This window comes from Gymnoscopelus braueri, assembly GCF_963280865.1.
Source record: "Gymnoscopelus braueri genome assembly, chromosome: 14".
Taxonomy (NCBI): domain Eukaryota; kingdom Metazoa; phylum Chordata; class Actinopteri; order Myctophiformes; family Myctophidae; genus Gymnoscopelus; species Gymnoscopelus braueri.
The window spans coordinates 11,588,353-11,609,585 of NC_137619.1; the positions used below are offsets into that span (position 1 = coordinate 11,588,353).

At 41.0% G+C, this 21,233-nt stretch overlaps 1 protein-coding gene across 1 annotated transcript in view; it reads left to right on the forward strand.

The window, feature by feature from the left end:
* Positions 1-21,233, forward strand: part of LOC308099849 (uncharacterized protein) — a 266,481-nt gene that overhangs the window by 227,225 nt on the left and 18,023 nt on the right. The window contains exons 42-49 of the mRNA XM_080448669.1: positions 894-950; positions 2,270-2,314; positions 6,331-6,357; positions 9,732-9,785; positions 12,233-12,277; positions 14,699-14,743; positions 14,851-14,913; positions 17,813-17,848. Coding sequence (XP_080304795.1) covers positions 894-950; positions 2,270-2,314; positions 6,331-6,357; positions 9,732-9,785; positions 12,233-12,277; positions 14,699-14,743; positions 14,851-14,913; positions 17,813-17,848 — 372 coding nt within the window. The remainder of the gene's footprint in view (positions 1-893; positions 951-2,269; positions 2,315-6,330; positions 6,358-9,731; positions 9,786-12,232; positions 12,278-14,698; positions 14,744-14,850; positions 14,914-17,812; positions 17,849-21,233) is intronic.

Below are 21,233 nucleotides of genomic sequence, written 5' to 3' on the forward strand. Positions count from 1 at the left end.
TCTGTAATCACCAGCTATGCTGCATCGATCTCTCTCATGTAGCATTTAAGGGCTTAACTGTGTAAAACGGCCTCAGACCTATAGTTTTCTCTAAAAGTGCGAGCACACACACACAGTGCACGCCGGTGCCTCTTTGGCTTACCGTCAGGGGTGTAGTGGAGGGGGAGCACAGTTCTAAAAATAGGATTTGGGTTTTGGTCAATAGGCTCTATGCACAGCAGCCATATTGGAAAGAAATTGGGCCTCTTCTTACTTCCTTCACAGGTGTTACCAATGATACTAATGAAGGGTCTGTTCCATTCTGGCCAGGGCGCTGATATTGTGCATGTTGGCTCACTAGAAACACTCCATTTTGGTTCCCAAATGGCCCCTTATGGTGGGTGTGTAACTCTGAGAGTGTAGAAATTTGGTTCCATTTGGTTCCATTTTGGTTCCATTTGGTTCCATTTGGTTACACTCTCAGAGTTATGGGGGTCCTTGAAAATAAGACGACCACTGTGCCACACTAAATGGAACGGAGCCTTAATTAGTATTATTGGTAACACCTGTGAAGGAAGTAAGGAAGGGGCCCAATTCATTCCCAATATGGCTGCTGTGCATAGATTCTATTGATTAACCACTCGAACCCCAGCATCCATATTCTGCGGGCACAAAAAATAGCAGATCTGCAAGCTTGTGAGCCCCACTTCTTAAACAAGACCAGGAGACCTGGTTCTGCCAGACCCAGAATAAAATCCGACGTGTGTCCATATATGGTCAAAAAAGGGACAAGATGGACATACTTTTATGCCCATGTATGGACGAAAGGGGACAAAGCCTCATGTAGGCCAACCCCTTGGGTCTGGCAAAAATAGCACTGACACCCTTGCTTACCGTTTGTTTCTGTGCCATAGGGTGTTCCCCCTGTGGAGGGTAACGGCAACGGTATGAGCAGTCTGTACAAGCTCCAGGTAAGGGCTGTTCACATGACATGACCACTCTATGTACTGCAGTTGATTGGTTGTAGAATGCATGAAAAAAGGTTGTATTCCTTAAAAGGATGATTTCACCCATTTTGAATATAATTGGTCCCTCACTAATACTCATGTCATGATAATATAATGGCACCATTTTTGTCTACTCAGTCTTTGTCTCAGTCAGAGGAGGGCTGTGGACAGTTCATAAACCCGCCTACCAGTGACATCATCGATGGGGAATGCAAGCTAATAGAAACTGCAGGCTTTCTATTCCTGGAAAGTTAGCATGCTATAATGGAAGCCACTGTTCTCGTGTTAACAAAAATCGAGAAAAAAAAAAAAACTTCCTAACGATGATGTCACTGGTAGGCGGGTTTCTGAAGTGTCCTCCTATAGACAAGCCCCCAGAACCCAGTGGTTTCATTGAAGCCAATTGAACATGCTGGCCATTTGAGGTATTGCAGGTGTGGCCAATGTATGTGAACGAGCCCATGGGGTTCCAGTGACGTCACTGAAGCCCCAAATAGGCCGCGCCCATCACATTTTCCAATACGTTTCCAACCCGGAAGAAGGGTTCAATTAGGCCCATGCGCTGGGTGAGCAACTCAATGCAAGTGGATGGGAGGCGATATCCGGTGCCCTCTCTATTATTTTTAACTCTATGCCTATAGACCATATTCACACGGCGGCCATATTGCTATTAAGTTAATGAAATGCCACCCCGGTTTCCACGGCAACGGGGGTGGCATTTTCACCGCCGTGTGAATACGGTCTATGAGACACTAGCCTGAGGCTACGAGCTCAATCCATGGTCTTGAAGGGCGGACCCAAACACAGACGCCCGGATTTGTGCGTGGCTTCCTATTGCTTCACCAATCTATGTCCCCGCCTCCCCTCCCCTCCCCCCTCGGCCTGTTCACGGAGCACGCTGACGTCACCAAATTTAGAGCGACGCCCCTCTGCACTCTGATTGGTTAGGAGATAACAAGGTCCAAGACCATCGTTCCTCCATAGCTCCCCCAGGCTTTTTTTCTTTTGTAACAAAAAAAAAGCCTGGGTTTCCGAGGCTAATGAGACACAGACTGGGTAGAAAAAAATTACACAATTTTATCAGGAGCATTAGTGAGGACCTATTATATGAAGAGAGGTTGAAAATGGGTGAAGTTGTCCTTTATGCAATTGAAATGTATGCGTGAAGTCAAATTGCTAAACATGAACTGAACATACAGCATTATAACAGGTTTTTTTCTTTCACTTCATACTGTGAAGATACAGTATTCAGTCGTATAATGATAACGGCAGTATCCTTTCAGAGCGGCGGAGCGACTTTAGGACCTCCCGGACCCCTCGGCCCACCGGTAAGGGGACATTTTGCCTGAAGCAAAACCTTTTACACTGTACTGTGAAATACGGGGTTAATGATGTGGCATTGCTCTCCACAAACCCTGGGTATAACCTGAACATTACATACTGTATTAACCCATTCAATCCGGGATGACGCATCTCTGTTCATTTTAGATTTCTTTGGCTATTCAAAAATAGCAGATATACAAGCTCATAGCGCGGCACCGAGTGCCGCGCTATGAGCTTGTAGATCTGCTATTTTTTTTAACATGAAAATGTGTGCAAATCTTTACAGATGTCTTCTAAATCCTAACAGTTTTTTGCTACAGAAAAATTGGGGTGTGCCGATACGATACGATATACACGATATTGGGCTCACGACATCGATAAGATATATGAAAATATATGGGGGGGGGGGGAGCAAATGCAAACAAATACTTCTGTTTTTGCATTATTATTATTGCAAAAAATATATATGTACTGTATTTACTTTTTCAAAACAATATTTTTTTCCCCCAAAACGATACATATCGCCACGAAAACCTATCGTGATATATCGTGGGACGATATATCGGCACACCCCTACAAAAAATGAATGTTTATATCAGTGGTTCTCAAACTTTTTCATGTCAAGGACCCCCAAAATGATATGTATTTGGCCGCCGATCACCATCAAAATATGTTGTTCCAGGGACCCTCCTAGAAGCAAAGATTTGAGTTAAAAAGGTTGTTTCCAAATAATACATGTATTCAAAATTTGCGCAAAATTCAACATTTTTCAAAACTAGCAGATCTACAAGCTTGTAGATCTGCTATTTTTGAATAGCCCCAAATCTATAAAAAAAAATCACAGCATGCGTATCCCGGATTGAATGGGTTATAGGAGTGGTGCTGGAGTGTGTTATCTGGCCCTGGTAGAAGCCCCCCTGTGTGTCACATTATGTCCCGTTCCTTGAGAGCTATATGCTGGCCTCGCTGAAAGAGGCTTCTTCCTGCCTCTCAAAAAGGTGTGAATGAGAAAGCCTCAGGGACAGCACGGCGTCATTGATATCATCGCTGTCGGGTAGGAAAAACCTTCTAAGTCCCCCAAAAAATGAACGTTTTCTTTGCAGGAAATGGGGGTGGGGGGAGGGGGGGGGGAAGAACCAGTGGGCCCGCCAGTGGAAAATAGCTGATCTACACGCTCACAATGCATCGCACGTTTCGAGCTTGTAGATCTGCAATTTTCGCTACTTTTTTTGCGTGACACTCCCTCGTACAATGAGGTATAGGGCATTAAGCCATTGAGACCGGGAACGCATCGTGTCATTTTAGATTTGAGCTATAACCATTACTTTATACTTTGGCTATTCAAAAATAGCAGATCTACAAACTCATAGCGCGACACCGAGTGCCGCGCTATGAGTTTGCAGATCTGCTATTTTTGAAAAATCCTGACAATTTGTTCAAATCCTTGAATATATATATATATTTAAAGCGAACATTTTTAACTCAGATATGTCCCTGGAACTAAATATTTTCAGATGGGGGTCCACATCCAAATACATATAATTTTAGGGGTCCCTGACATGAAAAAGTTGGATACAGCAACATACTGTTAGGATTTAGAAAACATTTTTAGATATGTATTTGGCCACGGACTCCCATCTCAAAATGTTTTGTTCCAGGGACCCCCAGAAGCTAAGATTTGAGTTACAAATGTTCACTTTAAAAAATATATAATTCAAAGATTTGCAAAAATGTTTTTCGAAAATAGCAGATCTACTCTCTGTGCCGCGCTATGAGCTTGTATATTCGCTATTTTTTAATACCCAAATACATCTTAAAATGACACCGATGCGTTCCCGGATTGAATGGGTTAATTTACCAAAAGAAAACGTGAACATACAAGTTTTTTCTGCCCGACATCCGGCGATTATGTAGAGTGGACTCTACAGCTTAACCCATTAAGACCTGGAACTGTGTCATTTTTGATTTGAGCTAAAAAGCATTATTTTACACTTTGGGCTATTCAAAAATAGCAGATCTACAAACTCATAGCGCGACACTGAGTGCCGCGCTATGAGTTTGCAGATCTGCTATTTTTGAAAAATCCTGACAATTTGTTCAAATCCTTGAATATATATATATATTTAAAGCGAACATTTTTAACTCAGATATGTCCCTGGAACTAAATATTTTCAGATGGGGGTCCACATCCAAATACATATAATTTTAGGGGTCCCTGACATGAAAAAGTTGGATACAGCAACATACTGTTAGGATTTAGAAAACATTTTTAGATATGTATTTGGCCACGGACTCCCATCTCAAAATGTTTTGTTCCAGGGACCCCCAGAAGCTAAGATTTGAGTTACAAATGTTCACTTTAAAAAATATATAATTCAAAGATTTGCAAAAATGTTTTTCGAAAATAGCAGATCTACTCTCTGTGCCGCGCTATGAGCTTGTATATTCGCTATTTTTTAATACCCAAATACATCTTAAAATGACACCGATGCTTTCCCGGATTGAATGGGTTAACATTTACCAAAGAAAACGTGAACATACAAGTTTTTTCTGCCCGACATCCGGCGATTATGTAGAGTGGACTCTACAGCTTAAGCCGCTCTGCAGCCGGGGGCCAAGTCCATGTGACCCGATTCTGCTTATCGGCGCTGCCCCTGCTCTTTCCCTGTTATCAGACAGACTGTAATCTCACCCATTCCTGGGAGACGTTCACTCACAGCTCCTGGCGACGATCCGTCCGCTGCAACCCACACAGCACTTCAGGTGGTGACGGGAAATAGACATTCCAATCTCCCCACCACCGGTGCACAATGCATGTTGTGCACCCACCGCCCAAACCCCCTATAAGGAGGGCTTCTCTCTCCGCCTGTACTGCATCCATCACAGCCAAACGGCTCCAATGGAGCAATCAATAAGACAGCATCTTAATCAGTGTTAATCCATTAGGACCGGGAACGCATCGGTGTAATTTTTTTTTTGGGGGGGGGGGGTTCAAAAATAGCAGATATACAAGCTCATAGCGCGGCACCGAATGCCGAATTTTTTGGGGGGGGGGAAATCGTGAAAATGTGCGCAAATCTTTGAATATATATATACATTTTTAACTCAAATCTTTGCTTCTGGGGGGGGGGGGTCCCTGGTACAAAATATTTTGAGATGCGGGGGGGGGGGGGGGGTCCGCGGACAAATACATATCCTTTTGGGTGGTCCTTGACGTGAAAAAGTTTGAGAACCACTGCAATAGCAAATACGTTTTTTCCCCAAAAATCTGTTAGGATTTAGAAGACATTTGTATCCCCAGAAGCAAATATTTGAGTTAAAAATGTTACATAGGCCTAATCAAACAAATTTTCACGATTTCTCAAAAATAGCATATCTACAAGCTCATAGCGCGGCACTCGGTGCCACGCTATGAGCTTGTAGATCTGCTATTTTTGAATAGTATAAGTATAAAATAATGGTTTACGTGGTTACACAGATTCGTTCCCGGTTTGAATGGGTTAAGAGGGAAAGGGGGCTACATTTATCAATAGCTGCTTATATTTAGAATGGTAGAGGATGCTGGTGCAACGTAAGAATGTGTGCTGCATATTAATGATACTATTAATGATCTAGTTGACTAGTTAGTTTCAGGCGTTGTTAGAAAATCATACAGGCTATTTAAAAGCTTTATTTATACAGTATATATAAGAGAGAGAGTGTGTGTGTGTGTGTGTGTGTGTGTGTGTGTGTGTGTGTGTGTGTGTGTGTGTGTGTGTGTGTGTGTGTGTGTGTGTGTGTGTGTGTGTGTGTGTGTGTGTGTGTGTGTGGTGTGTGTGTGGTGTGTGTGGGGGAGAGAGAGAGGGAGAGAGAGAGAAGGGTGGGGACAGACTGACAGACAGACAGACAGACAGATACTGTGCCAAGTGATCATTTTTTAAATGTACAGTATATGTATGATAGATGTGTATTGATTGATGTGATTGTTGCATTATCAGTTAGTATTTTCCATGTGGTTTATCTGCCTCCTCCTTCTTTCCAGGGTCCCAAAGGAGATGATGGAAGTATTGTGAGTTGGATTTTTGTTATATATTTGTAATATTTAGTCGTGATATTAGCAGATCTACAACGTGTTGTAAGCTTGTATACTATTGTCACTGTTTCTTATGTTTGGTTTTTAAAAATATGGATTTATCTTTTTCCTTTTTTTGAATATTTCTGAAATTCCTTTGAATCTTAAAAAAAAAAATCTGAATATGTTTTCTTTCTTTTTTTCTTTCTGAAAAGCTTTTGAAATAATAATAAAAAGAAAAAATTGTAGGAAACGTAAAAAAATATATATTGACTCGCGACCCATAAAAATTGATCCTCTACCCCAAAAATGGGACCCAAGTTCCAACCCATTGTTTGGCGAACACTGTTGTAGCAGACCCTCCGCTCTCAACACACACAACAAAATGACCACATCTCCTGCAACTATCAAATTACTGTGGCATTTTGTTTCGCCAGCGGGAACTTACAGTATGAACCCCCCCCCCCCTCACCCCACACACACACACACACGCACGCACACACACACACACACCTTACTGCCCTGAAACTATCCACACAGAGCTGAGACATGGCAGCAATACAACCCGTCTGGTATCAACTTGAATTCTTTATTCTCAAGGGGCCAATTGCATTTTCTTTCTTTTTTTTCTCTCTTTTTTTTTTATTGTTTTGTTGCAGGGGGCGATTTTTCACCAGGATGTTAATTTGACATTTTAATAAATAGTGCGAGCGGTGCCTCAGTGCTGTGGTGGAATTGCCCCAATCCGTCTCCCCGCGCTGATCCTGGGGGCCGGGGCCCCAGCACTCTCTCCCTTTAGCCACACTCGCTTATTCATGGCAATCTACATGTGTGACAATTACCCACGCAATCCGTCTATGTCACAGCGCGTTGGCCCTCTCTCTCTCTCTCTCTCTCTCTCTCTCTCTCTCTCTCTCTCCGCTGCGTAAATGGCATTTCTTACATGGCAGCCCGAGCAAGAGGACATCCAGACGGAGGCCATCACTTTTTTTCCCCCCACTACATGGAATGGCAGGCCTCTATTTTTAGCAGTGGTGGAAAGTGACTAAGTACATGTACTTAAGTACTGTACTTAAGTACAATTTTGAGGTATTTGTACTTTACTTGAGTATTTCCAATTTCCAATACTTTCACTTCTACTCCACTACATCTCAGATCCAAATATTATACTTTTTACTCCACTACATTTATTTGAAAAGTTTAGTTACTAGTTGCTTTGTAGATTTTGATTATTATTATAAAACATACATTACCCACTTCAGCCCTATATACATTTCGGCCATTTGAAAATAGCCGATCTACTAGCTGTAGATATGCTATTTTCAAAAGGTGTTTATACATTTGAAAACTCGAAATGGGACATTCTACATAATGAATGCTTTTACTTTAAGTACATTTTGATACCAATACCTTTGTACTTTTACTCAAGTACATTTTGAATTCCGGACTTTTACTTGTAACAGAGTATTTCTACATTGCAGTATTGATAATTTTACTTAAGTAAAACATTGGAGTACTTTTTCCACCACTGATTTTTAGTGCGAAAAAGCCCGTCTAATCGTACTTTTCATATGGAGTCTCTTTCTCGGCACTGCTGGAGGTAGAATGTGTGTATTGTAGCGTGCCGTGTACATTCCAAAAGTACTGTAGGACTGATCAAAACTAGAAATAACCTTGCATCCTTACTAATAGGACTAACAAGCTCACAATGCGTTACGATATGTTGTGAGCTTGTAGACCTGCTATTTTACGTGAAGAAATTCAGCGTACTAAATATGACTCCTCCTTCAAACACAGGAGCCCTTGGAAAACTGGTCGTAAAAAAAAAAAATTCAATTGAAGACAAAAAGATGAACAGTTTAGCCCTCGTTTATTTTTTACCAGTTTTGGATGATGATGTTAACACATTGACTGCCGTTGAACGTCCATAGAAGTGATTTCAAAACCAACGCTTGACTGCCATTGACTTCCATTAGACGTCATTTGGTGTTTTCAGTGATTACAATAGGGGGGGGGCGCTCTTCCGTAACCTGTGACTGATCCTGGGACTCCCGAAGTAGAATACACCCGGAAATCACGAGATCTAAACAAATTCCAGCCTGTCAACAAGCCATATTCAACTGCCAATAACTAAAGAACGGAAGATTGCGGTTACAATTTTTCTTTTCCAGATGATAGAAGAGATCCTCGTCCTCCCCCCAGAACTTCTTTGAAAAGAAAAAATTCTGTGGGTCTCGGAAGATTAGTATAAACGTTGGCGGTGGCGGATGAATTAATTCATGAATGCCTGCCAGTCAATGTGTTAATAGTAGGCTACATACAGTACATGCAAAATGATTAGATACTGTGTCTGTACAGTGTACCATACAGCCTTTCCTCTCTTATAACAGCCCACCCATCACTCCAGGCTGTGGAATTGACATCCATATTGACAGGACTGGTGTTTATTCATATCTAACCAGGCATAGCGAGAGACGAGCTATGAAATTCGAGTGAAATCTTTTCCTTTTGACAGAAATTAATGCACTCGCCTTGTCGGGCATAGTCGGGTGGAAACCTCATATGTCCTAAACTGTTACTTTTCAGGATTCAAATTCAAAAGCATCAAAAGTAGCAGATCTACAAGCTTGTAGATCTGCTACTTTTGATTCTTTTGAGTGACGCTGTAGTATGATCAAGTAGGGCGTTAAATAACGAAAAGTTAAAATATGGAGATAGGAGGTGTCTGCCGGACTGCAACGTTATAGTGGTGGCTTTGATATTTTGTCATTAACTGTGTGCTAAATGGTTATTGACCGACGTAGATGAGTTCCCTGTCCCTTTGAAGACCTGCTGTTTACTGTCTTATTACAGTATCTACGGCAGCGTTCTCCAAACAATGGGTTGGGACCCATTTTTGGGTCGTGGACCCATCTTTATGTGTCAATATCCCTTTTTTTTTGCGTTTCCTAATTTTTTTTACGATTATTATTTCAAAATATTAAAAAAATAAAGTGAAACATTTTATATTTTCATATAATTATTTTCTTTTTTTAATAAAAAATCCATTAACCCATTAAGACCGGTCATTCTAGGTTTCTTTGGCTATTCAAAAATAGCAGATATACAAGCTCAGAGTGCAGCACTATGAGCTTGTAGATCTGCTATTTTTGAATAATCTACTGATTATAGAAAAGAAAAAAAACTGTTAGGATTTAGAAGACCTTTTGTAGAATCGGCCTCAGGTCTTAATGGGTTAAGAAATAGTGAAAATAGCCGGTCTACAAGCTCACAACTTGTTGCAATGCGACGATAAGTGATTAATTCATAATGAACCCCTGATCCGGGGGGATTTCTCCATGTTGATGTTGTAACTGTGCTCTCTGTGGCAGGGTGAATCAGGACCCATGGGACTGCCAGGTCTGGAAGGTCTGCCCGGTGCCAAGGTAAGTCCCAGCATGGCATATGTGGACCCCCAGGGGTCCTTGAAGGGGTTTCCAAGGGAGGCCTCAGCTAAGTGATTGATAGTTAGGAACCAAATGGTGCCTATTACGGGGGTCTGTAACTCCCAAGCGTGTACAAATGGAACTAAATGGACCCTTATCAGTCCATTTGGTTCCAATGGTACACTCTCTGTGTTAAATGCACAGGGAGGATTTTTCAGTGTAGATTGGGGGTCTCGCTGTCAGGCCCATGTAGCACCCTAACGACAACATTTAGTATGACTCGCTTCCACAGATAAATACTGTGGAAAATAGCAGATCTACAAGCTCACAACGTGTCGCAGCTTGTAGTTGTGTGAGCTTGTAGATCTGCTATTTTCACGATTTTGGCCTATTTTTTAAGTAATGTTGTTTAAGTAAATTGACCATTTTTATAGTATTGTTTTCTTGATTACTTTTGACGCAGTAATGGTCTTTATTTTTTTTATCGTTTTAGAGGTTTTAAAAAGGTCTTGAAAGTCCTTAAATTGTCTATAAAAAAAACATTTGGGGACCACCCTGGGGGTCCCGACCCACAGCTTGAGAACCACTGTGCTATCGGGTCACCCCAAACTGAGGGTCCTTGAGATGAAAAGGGTTCAGAATCACTGAGCCTACAGTACAGTACGTCTCAGGGACTCTGTGTCATCCTCCGTGACATAAACAGATTACAGTGAGGGCATGCTTCCTCTCTGTAAGGCACATTACAGCAGTAGCTACAGCACACGGCTGAGCACTTACCAAAAGTCATATATTCTTAACACTCATGCACTTCTTATAGTATGTATGGTTTACATCTTGACCCAAATATACTGTAAGACCCCCCCGTGTCCAATTGGCTCCATTCAGCTTCATAGCAGAAAACTTGTATTTGTACCTTGCATATTTATCTGGAAGGCCAAATTAGAACCCATTTCTATTGAATTGTATTGAATCGCTCTGTGTGTGTGTGTGTGTGTGTGTGTGTGTGTGTGTGTGTGTGTGTGTGTGTGTGTGTGTGTGTGTGTGTGTGTGTGTGTGTGTGTGTGCGCGTGCGCGTGCGTGTGTACTATACTTGTGAAGGTCAAATGTCCCCAGTCCCCACAAATATAGCAGAATTTGAGAAAAACACATAGTAAGGACAATTTTCCTGTTCCCCACCTAGGATTAGGCATTTAGAGAGGCTAGGTTTAGTGTTTGGGGTTTGAGTAAATGCCAGATTTATACTTAGTTTCCGCGCCCGTGTCGCGCACTGAAAATAGCAGATCTACAAGCTCTCAACACATTGTTCAGCGCCACGTTGTGAGCTTGTAGAATGACTATTTTCGGTGCGCAACATCGGCACGCAATAATGTATAACTCAGGGTTTAGGGTTTAGGGTAAAAAATGGCTATTATAAAATTGGCGTCCTAAAGTACAGTATGGCAATACAAATGTGGTAACGTGTGTGTGTGTGTGTGTGTGTGTGTGTGTGTGTGTGTGTGTGTGTGTGTGTGTGTGTGTGTGTGTGTGTGTGTGTGTGTGTGTGTGTGTGTGTGGTGTGTGTGTGTGCGCATGTGTTTGGCATATTGTTTCAGATTTTCCTTTTAAAGCGAGAATGAATCGTCCTAGAGGGGAATATTGTCAGAAATGTGTTTAAAGGAACCCTCACTAGCAGAGTGCTAAAACATAAAAGCAGTGAAGGTCGTGAAGAGGTTGTGTTCTCACAAATCCTCAGCATGCTACTGTATACGTCGACTGGAACGCTTTGGAGCAAAAAAAAAACAGTCTATCTTTAACCCCTTAAGACCGGGAACGCATCTGTGTCATTTTGAGGATTTCTTTGGCTGTTCAAAAATAGCAGATATACAAGCTCATAGCGCGGTCCCGAGTGCCGCGCTATGAACTTGTAGATCTGCTATTTTTTTTTAAATCGAGGAAACTTTGTGCAAATCTTTGGATATACGTTTTTAAAACTAACCTTTTTAACTCCGATCTGTGCTAATGGGGGTCCCTGAAACAACATATTTTAAGATGGGGGTCCGCGGCCAAATACATATAATTTTGGGTGGTCCTTGACATGGAAAAGTTTGAGAACCACTCAACCACTCAACCAATGTTTACTTTAAAAATATATATACATTCAAAGATTTGCACACATTTTCAAAATATTTCTAAAATAGCAGATCTACAAGCTCGGTAGATCAACTCGGTGCCGCGCTATGAGCTTGTAGATCTGCTATTTTTGAATAGCCCAAAGAAATCTAAAAATGACGTTCCCGGTCTTAAAGGGTTAAGAAATAAATTAATAAAAGTGCCCTTTTCTCAAGAATATTCCAAGAATCAGCTATGTGCACCTGGTTCAAATGGCATGTGGGTGTGTAGTGTGGGTATTTCTGCGCATTCCTGGCACCTATTGTAACACCGCTGAAACTTTTCCCTTTTCCCCTCAGGGAGATATCGGCCTTCCAGGCATCCCAGGAATATCAGGGTCCTCCGTAAGTCACTTTTTCTTTTCTCTCTTTGCCATTTCAAATCCAATACCCTGAAGAAGATGATCTGACCTGCAACCAGATGTAAACGTACCATCATACTTTACTGTACTCTACTGCAGTGGTGGAAAGTAACTAAGTACATTTACTTAAGTACTGTACTTAAGTACAATTTTGAGGTATTTGTACTTTACTTGAGTATTTCCAATTTCCAATACTTTTACTTTTACTTCTACTCCACTACATCTCAGAGGCAAATATTGTACTTTTACTCCACTACAATTATTTGAAGACTTTAGTTAGTGTGGTTGCCCTAACAGGGCAACCAGACTATAGTACTCTTCCCACTTTATTAATCTTTCTAGATAAACAATACTTTGGCACGCTACTCCTCCCACAGTTTTTTTCCCCCAATTTAGTGCCATATGTCAAAATGACCGGCCTCACCGGGAATCGTGTGCTATCATTTTGCTAAGAGATTGGTTGCATAGTTTTATTGATATTGATTTATTAGTGCATTAAATGTCCCCATCCACTTTAATGGAAAAGTGAAAAAACTCAAATTCAAGTTTTCTTTTCTCAGAAACCGTAACAGCTAGAGTTACCAGATTTGGAGGGGAGGTTTATAATTTAGTCCGAAATTATTAAAAAAATAATTACACCATTTGGCCTCATGGTGGCGCTATAACAGCCCCCTTTACGTTTTTGCCTATAACTCTTGAACCGTAGGTCGTAAAATAAAAAAATCAACTCCCCATATAGGCCACGCTCATTTGCGTCTGGATAGATTTTCCGCCATTTTGAATTTTCTTCAAAACACACTTTTTGCTCCTTTTCCTACAAATTTTGTCCAAATCTCACACAAATCGGTACAGGTCATCTATGGACCCTTGCGATAAATATATCCAAACGGCATTTTGATAGTCCCTACCGTTCGTCCGTAATTGGCTTCCAAAGTTAGTGGGAGGGGCCCGTTTTACCAAAAATGCCAAAAATCACGAACGAAACGTCCAATCGATACCAAATTTGAATCACATGTCGAGGGTGGTTTACTCAACAAATCCCCAAAAGCATTTACACTTTGATCCATAGGGGGCGCCACAAATGCGCAAAACGTAACCGTTCGATGCAAAAACATGATTTTTGGGGGATCAATCCTCTCAAAATGAAACGCAAGTGATCTCAGGAGTGAAGTGACAATGTAATTGGCGCAGCCTACGACGGTATTCCTCCCGGCGTATCCCTCACGTCCCGGCGGCAGCGACCCCGTGACCGGCGTCGGCGCAACCACACTTTGCAATTGCCCTGAATTGCGAAAATTCTAGTTACTAGTTACTTTTCAGATATAAATTATGATATTATGAAACATACATTAACCACTTTAGCCCTATTTTATACATAGGCCATTTGAAAATAGGCGATCTACAAGCTCACAACGCATCGCATCGCGACGCGTTGTGAGCTTGTAGATCTGCTATTTTCAAAAATGTTAGTACTTTTACTTTTGATACTTCAAGTACATTTTGATACCAATGCTTTTGCACTTTTACTCAAGTAAATTTTGAATCCCAGACTTTTACTTGTAACTAAGTATTTCTACATTGCAGTATTGATACTTTTACTTAAGTAAAACATTTGAGTACTTTTTCCACCACTCCTGTACTGTACTCTACTGTACTGTTCACTAGGGATGCATGATTCATCTGCCATCATGACGATATCGGCAATATCGGCCTTAAAAAGCCAATGTTTTATTTGATCATATTTATGTTTGAATGTGAATGTGAAAAGGCCTTTTGTGACGACGAAGGCTACAGATTCAATCAGCGCTTTCTGCTTTCGAAGGTTGTGTGAACCAATACTCTGTGTGTGCGTCTGCAGGCCTAATAAATTATGCACTGTGTATATAAGTCTGCATCTGCACCCAGAATCACAGTTACTGCATAACAGGTGTAGAGTAAAGCCTACTGGAAGCTTGCATCGCAATATCGATATCGGTATCGGTCGATTTGACCATGTAATTAACCCTTTAAAACCGTGAAAGTGTGATTTTTTTATTTTAGCGTTGGCTATTGAAAAAATAGCAAATGCACAAGCTCGCAGCGCATCACTTTGTGCCGCGCTGCGAGCTTGTACATCTGCTATTTTTGAACAGTTTTGAAAAATCTTGAAAGAACCACTGATTTAGAAGGCATTTGTAGAATCGGCTTCAGGTCTTAAAGGGATAGTACACCACCAAAATGACATTTTTTTCCTATCGATTAGTCACCCCATGGAGACTTGAATTCATGGATATTTTGGGTTTTTTTTGTCGCAAATTGGAAATACTCAAGTGAAGTACAAATACCTCAAAATCTTACTTAAGTAAATGTACTTAGTTACTTTACACCACTGACGTACGCTACTCTCTCTCTCCATGATTGACAGGGGAAGCCCGGCGCTCGCGCAGATCCAGGGATCCCAGGAGAGCCGGTGAGCCTGAGCTTTTAACTTGTCTTTCAGCTGTCAATCTCTGGCGTCATCCCTTTGTCACCGTGCTGACTGACACCGGGGCCCTTCTGCTTGTGTTTCCCTGACAGGGTGAGAGGGGGCCCATCGGAGAGACAGGATTCCCAGGGCCCGAGGGACCCCAAGGCGTTCCTGTACGGTTCCTATACATACACCTTTCGATTCTTTATTCAAGAGAGGTTGCCTATAACCCGTTAAGACCGGGAACGCATCTGTGTCATTTTTTAAATTTCTTTGGCTATTCAAAAAATATCAGATCTACGTAGATCTGATATTTTTGGAAAAAAACGTGCAATTGTGTGCAAATCTGAATATATATATATAAATTTTTAACTCAAATCTTTGCTTCTGGGGGGGTCCCTGGAACATATTTTGAGATTGGGGTCCGTGGCAAAATACATAATTTCGGGGGTTATTGACATGAAAAGAGTTTGAGAACCACTGATATTATAGCAACATAAGTTTTTTCAAAAAACTGTTAGGATTTAGAAGACATTATATAACCCCCAGAAGCAAAGACTTGAGTTAAAAAAAATCACTTTAAAAATATATATATTCAAAGATTTGCACACATTTTCACGATTTTTCAAAAAAATAACAGATCTACAAGCTCATAGCGCGGCACTCGGTGCCGCGCTATGAGCTTATAGATCTGGTATTTTTCAATAGCCAAAAGAAATCTTAAAATGACACACAGATGCGTTCCCGGTCTTAATGGGCTAAAGTCCTCATCCTCTGAAATCCAGTGTGGAATGTGGGGGCTTTGGGTCATTCACTTGTTCCTATTGCGTCAGCAGTTGTACCCGTTCGTCACTGTCGGGCAGATGTACCTTGTTATCTCCCCCACGTTTCATAGTTCTAGGTTTTTTTCATAAATGAACAGTGGGGGAAAAAGTATTACCATTTTTTTACTGAAGTAAAAGTATCAATACTGCAATGTAGAAATACTCTGTTACAAGTAAAAGTCCGGAATTCAAAGTACTCATGCAGAATGGCCCATTTCACAAGTGTTCAAAATGTATAATAATCGTGAAAATAGCATATCTACAAGCTCACAACGCGTCGCAAAGCGTTGTGAGCTTGTAGATATGCTATTTTCAAATAGTCTAAGTATATAGGGATAAAGTGGTCAATGCATGTATTGTAATAATAATAAAAATCTACAAAGTAACTAGTAACTAAAGTTTTTAAATAATTGTAGAGTGGAATCAAAGTACAATATTAGTAGAAGTAAAAGTACAGAAAATTGGAAATACTCCAGTAAAGTAAAAATACCTCAAAACTGTACTTAACTCTCTCAGTGCCACGCCCCGAGTTATCCCGAGTTTTCTCTGAATACCCTCCCTGCCAGAACGAGAAATCCTGAGTTTTTACCTTTTACTGTGGTCGCGCTATTCTGTTTATTTTTCATGATCACTTTCGCTTTCTGATTCCTTCAGACTCATTGGGTTCCGGTTTCATGACGCAGATTCCGTTTCCGGTTCTCATTTTTTTCCCGCGGTCATTTTTGGCCAGAATAGGGAAAGTCACGGTTTTTCACACGGTATAAAAAACGAACGGAGAGGTCTACTTCTATTCTCTTTGGTCTGGGTGACGATCAGTCATCGTAGTCGTGTATCACATCGTAATTTAGCCCGATCAACGATTGTCGAAAATGTTACATCCGGTTAATGACCGGATGTGACGTAGGCCTGTTTGGGAGGGGGCGAGCGAGTCAACGAGGTGATCAATGTGTCGATTTGCTGCTCTCTACTGGTAGAACTGTCGTGTGGGTTTAAAAGTGTAATCAGATAATTTATTTGAATGGAAAATTAAAAAATTACAAAATTAAAAAACACGCAAATTGCTGGCACTGGGGGAGTACTTTATGAAAATACTCTTGGCAGTGAAAGCGTTAAGTACAGTATTTGAGTAAATGTACTTAGTTACTTTCCACCACTATAATTGAATGCCCTATTTTATACTTTGTCTTATGACAGTGTAGCACAAAAGTAGCGAAAATAGCCGCTCTATAAGCTCACACTGCGTAGCATTGAAAGTAGCAGATCTGTAGGCTCACAATGTGTCGAGATGCGACATAATTAACAAGAGCTTGTGACTAAATAACTACACTGGATCTAATATAATGAAACACAGGTTATCTTTTCCATTTCCTGAAAAGTAACCATTTTGAACATACAGTAGTCCAAGGTCCGCCCCCGACAGCGACCCACGGTTGTTTTAGCATAACGTGGACAAAGTGCACGTTTCAAGGACAATATATGGAGAGATTAATCATGCTATCACTTGTTCTGCACGACGATTACATGACCGTACATAATTACCAGTGGTGGAAAGTAACTAAGTACATTTACTCAAGTACTGTAATTACAATTCTGAGGATTTTTTTTTACTTTAGTGGAGTATTTCTATACTTTCTACTCCACTACATCTCAGAGGAAAATATTGTACTTTTACTCCACCACAATTATTTGAAAATTTTAGTTACTAGTTACTTTGCAGACATAAATTACTATATTATAAAACATACATTAACCACTTCAGCCCTATTTTATGCATAGGCTATTTGAAAATAGCCAATCTACAAGCTCGCAACGCGTCGCAACGTGTTATGAGCTTGTAGATCTGCTATTTTCAAACATTTTACTACTTTTACTTTTGGTACTTTGAGTATATTTTCATGCCAATACTTTTGTGCCTTTACTCAAGTAACATTTTGAACACAGGCCTTTTACTTGTAACAGAGTATCTTTTATGGTATTGCTACTTTCACTTAAATAAAACATCTGAGTACTTCTTCCACCACTGGCACTAATTACCATCAGAGATGGTTTCTGTATAGTTTTTTTTTTCTCCTCGCCTGTATAAGCACAGAATGGAACGGTGTTCACATCACGGCAATCAGGATCATTACGGCACGCTTGAGGTATCTCATTAACCGCTGGAGATTACCAGGAGTGCAACAGCGCTGATCCAATCGAAGGCTGGGAATAATAATGTCTTTGTTTTGCGTCTGTTTCCTTTTTTGCGCAGGGGAGATCTGGAAAAGATGGAATTCCTGGATATGAGGTGAGAGCCTGCTGCAAGTCCTCCTTATAGCATTGTGTCCCATAACGTCGGGTTCCGGGGACCCACCCAGGGGTCCAATATAGGACCCTTATGGGTCTGTAACTCTGAGAGCATACAAATGGAACCAAATGGACCGGTTCCATTTGTATGCTCTCAGAGTTAAATTGACACTGAGGATTTTACAGCGTCGATTTCGGGGTCCCAGAGATGAAACATTTTATCAAAAAGGGGGGTCCGTGGCCTAATGCATGTCAAACTGGTGGACCCCCGAAAAGAAAAACAGGTTGAGAATCACTAAACCAGTAGCCTGAGGCTACGAGCTCAATCCATGGTCTTGAAGGGCGGACCCAAACACAGCCGCCCGGATTTGTGCGTGGCTTCCTATTGCTTCACCAATCTATGTCCCCGCCTCCCCTCCCCTCCCCCCCTCGGCCTGTGCACGGAGCATGCTGACGTCACCAAATTTAGAGCGACGCCCCTCTGCACTCTGATTGGTTAGGAGATAACAAGGTCCAAGACCATCGTTCCTGCATGGCTCCCCCAGGCTTTTTTTCTTTTGTAACAAAAAAAAAAGCCTGGGTTTCCGAGGCTACTAAACCAGTGCTTGTTTAACTCTTGAGAGTGTAGAAAATGCAACCGAATGGACCCATAAGGGTCCATTTGGTTCCATTTGTACATTCTCTTTAGTTACAGACCCATAAGGGTCCATTTGGACCACTGGTTGGGTCCCCGAACCCTAGGTTGAGAAACGGTGCCCTCTAGAACAGTGCTTCCCCATCATCAGCCCCGGCTACAGAGAGATGGCACAGCAGATTTCTATCTCCCTTCCCCCCCCGCAAGCTACGGCATCCTGAGAGTGCATTAGACGTTATTTGCATATTTGAGCATTTAGTGATAACAACTAAATGGAATCCTGCAGATTTAGCCCATTAAGACCTGGAGATATACAAGCTCATAGCGTGGCACCGAGTGCCGCGCTATGAGCTTGTAGATCTGCTATTATTTTTTTTAATCGTGAAAATTTTTGCAAATTTTTGAATATATATAATATATATATTCAAAAATTTGCTCAAATTTTCAAGATTTTTCAAAAATCAGAAGCAAAGATTTGAGTTAAAAATGTTCGCTTTAAAAATATAATTTTTAAAGCGAAAACTTTTTAACTAAAATCTTTGCTTCTGGGACCCCCTGGAACAACATATTTTGAGATGGGGGGTCTGCGGCCAAATACATATAATTTGGGGGGTTCTTGACATGAAAAAGATTTAGCATATAGAAACATACGTTTTTCAGAATACTGTTGGGATTTAGGAGACATATACAGTAGAGTCGGCTTCAGGTCTTAATGGGTTAAGGCTTTGTTGACTTTTACTCTCTTTTTTTCCCCCTCATTCTAATTATACAGTTAATGCTTTGGGGCAATGATAAAAAAAAAAATTAAAAAAATTGTAATAGAGTGCAGCTACAGCCCTTTGAGATGAGATGAAATGGTGCTTTTAGATGGACCTAGCACTCCAAACAAATATCGATGCAATGAGATCTGTCTTTGAGGTGATTATCTAAAATCTTGTATTACAATTTGCAATTTAGCCGTTTAGCAGACTTGACAATAAACAAGGTAAATAGTCGCATAAATAGAGGGCAGAGAGAACAGTGTAAGTGCCTCGAGAAACTAGGATACCCAGTGAGACGATCAACCTAGCATCTTGTCTAAACAAAACACTATGTAAATAACACTCTGAACATTCGAAACTATAGGATACCAGGTAAACAATGAACGTAGAATCCGTCGAACAACATCTAAATCACATTCCGTACACGTGCGGTATTAGACACCGTGGGTACTGTACAGCACCATAAAGAAAACGATTTTTCTAACATAGTCATACCAAACAGATAATGCAGTCAGATTCTTTGAATGAATGGGCTCTGACTAATACGGTTTGGCTCTTTGATGTTGCACGACTTTATCATCTAACACTTGAATGACAGGGCCGACTCCTCGCTGTTTATTTCTTTTTTTTTGGTGTTAGTTATTGTTCTTCCATCAACATCTCACTGCAGCACACACACACACAGACACACACTGTGGGGTGATTTCCCCTCTCTCTCACTGTGTGTCCTTCCTTTCTCTCTTGTGCGTTCTGCCTCTGGCTTCCTCTGGCGGTTTCGGTGGGGCAACAGTGCCATCTAGCAGGTGGATTTTTCCCCCTGCATCCTCCTCCTCCTCCTCGCACACACACACACACACACACACACACACACACACACACACACACACACACACACACACACACACACACACACACACACACACACACACACACACACACACACACACACACACACACACACACACACACACACACACACACTGCCAGTGGTGGAGGGAATTACTTTAGTAAAAGCAGCAATGTCACTATATCGTTGCTGTCGAGCAGAAACCTCTTATAAGCATATTTTAAGTAATTTGTTTTAGTTTTTTCAGAAATTAACGCCCTGCTTCATCATGCTACACTACAGCGTCACACAAAAGCATCAAAAGTAGCAGATCTGCAAGCTCTAAACGCGGCGCTTTTGAAAGTTACAGTTTTCGACATATGAGGTTTCGACCCGAAAGAGATGATATACAAAATACTCTGTTACAAGTAAAAGGCCTGTGTTCAAATTGTACTTGAGTAAAAGTACTGGCATCAAAATGTACAAAGTAAAACAACATATTTCCAATTTATTTTTGAAAGATAGCTGGTCTACAAGCTCACATATTAGCTTGTAGATCATCTATTTTTGAATAGCCAAAGTTAAAGACGGGGTGCCGTGATTTTCAGTGATTTTTCCCCCCCCTAAAATATAATCATCATTTATTATGGTTATACTAGGAGGAAGATCTTTTTCAAAAAAGTGTACAGAAATTCTTAAAATTATGTTTTATGTGGACACGCCTCCAGTTCATTAAGTATACCTGGTTCTCACCTTAGCACCTCCTCCACCACCTTAGCACCACCCACCTGTCCTAGTCCCTCCTCCTCCTCATGCCCACACCTGTTGTGTTATGATAATGAGGGGGAGGGTATATTTTTACTATGTCACTAAAGGGCTGTTTTTCTATTGGCACGTTTGACCCTCAAGGTTTCAGCCTCCAGGTAGAAACTCAAAATAGTCAGAGAAGACATAAAACACCATAAAAACACCACCAGGGGGCTTAATGAAGTTCTATCAACCTCATAGACACATGAAAAACAGAAAAAGTGCAAAACCATGGGACCACCTCTTTAATGCATGTTTTGTAATAATAATTTAAAATCTGCAAAGTACCAAGTAACTAAAGCTGTCAAATAACATTGGATTAAAATGTACAACAATCGTCAATTTACGAGAAAAAAAA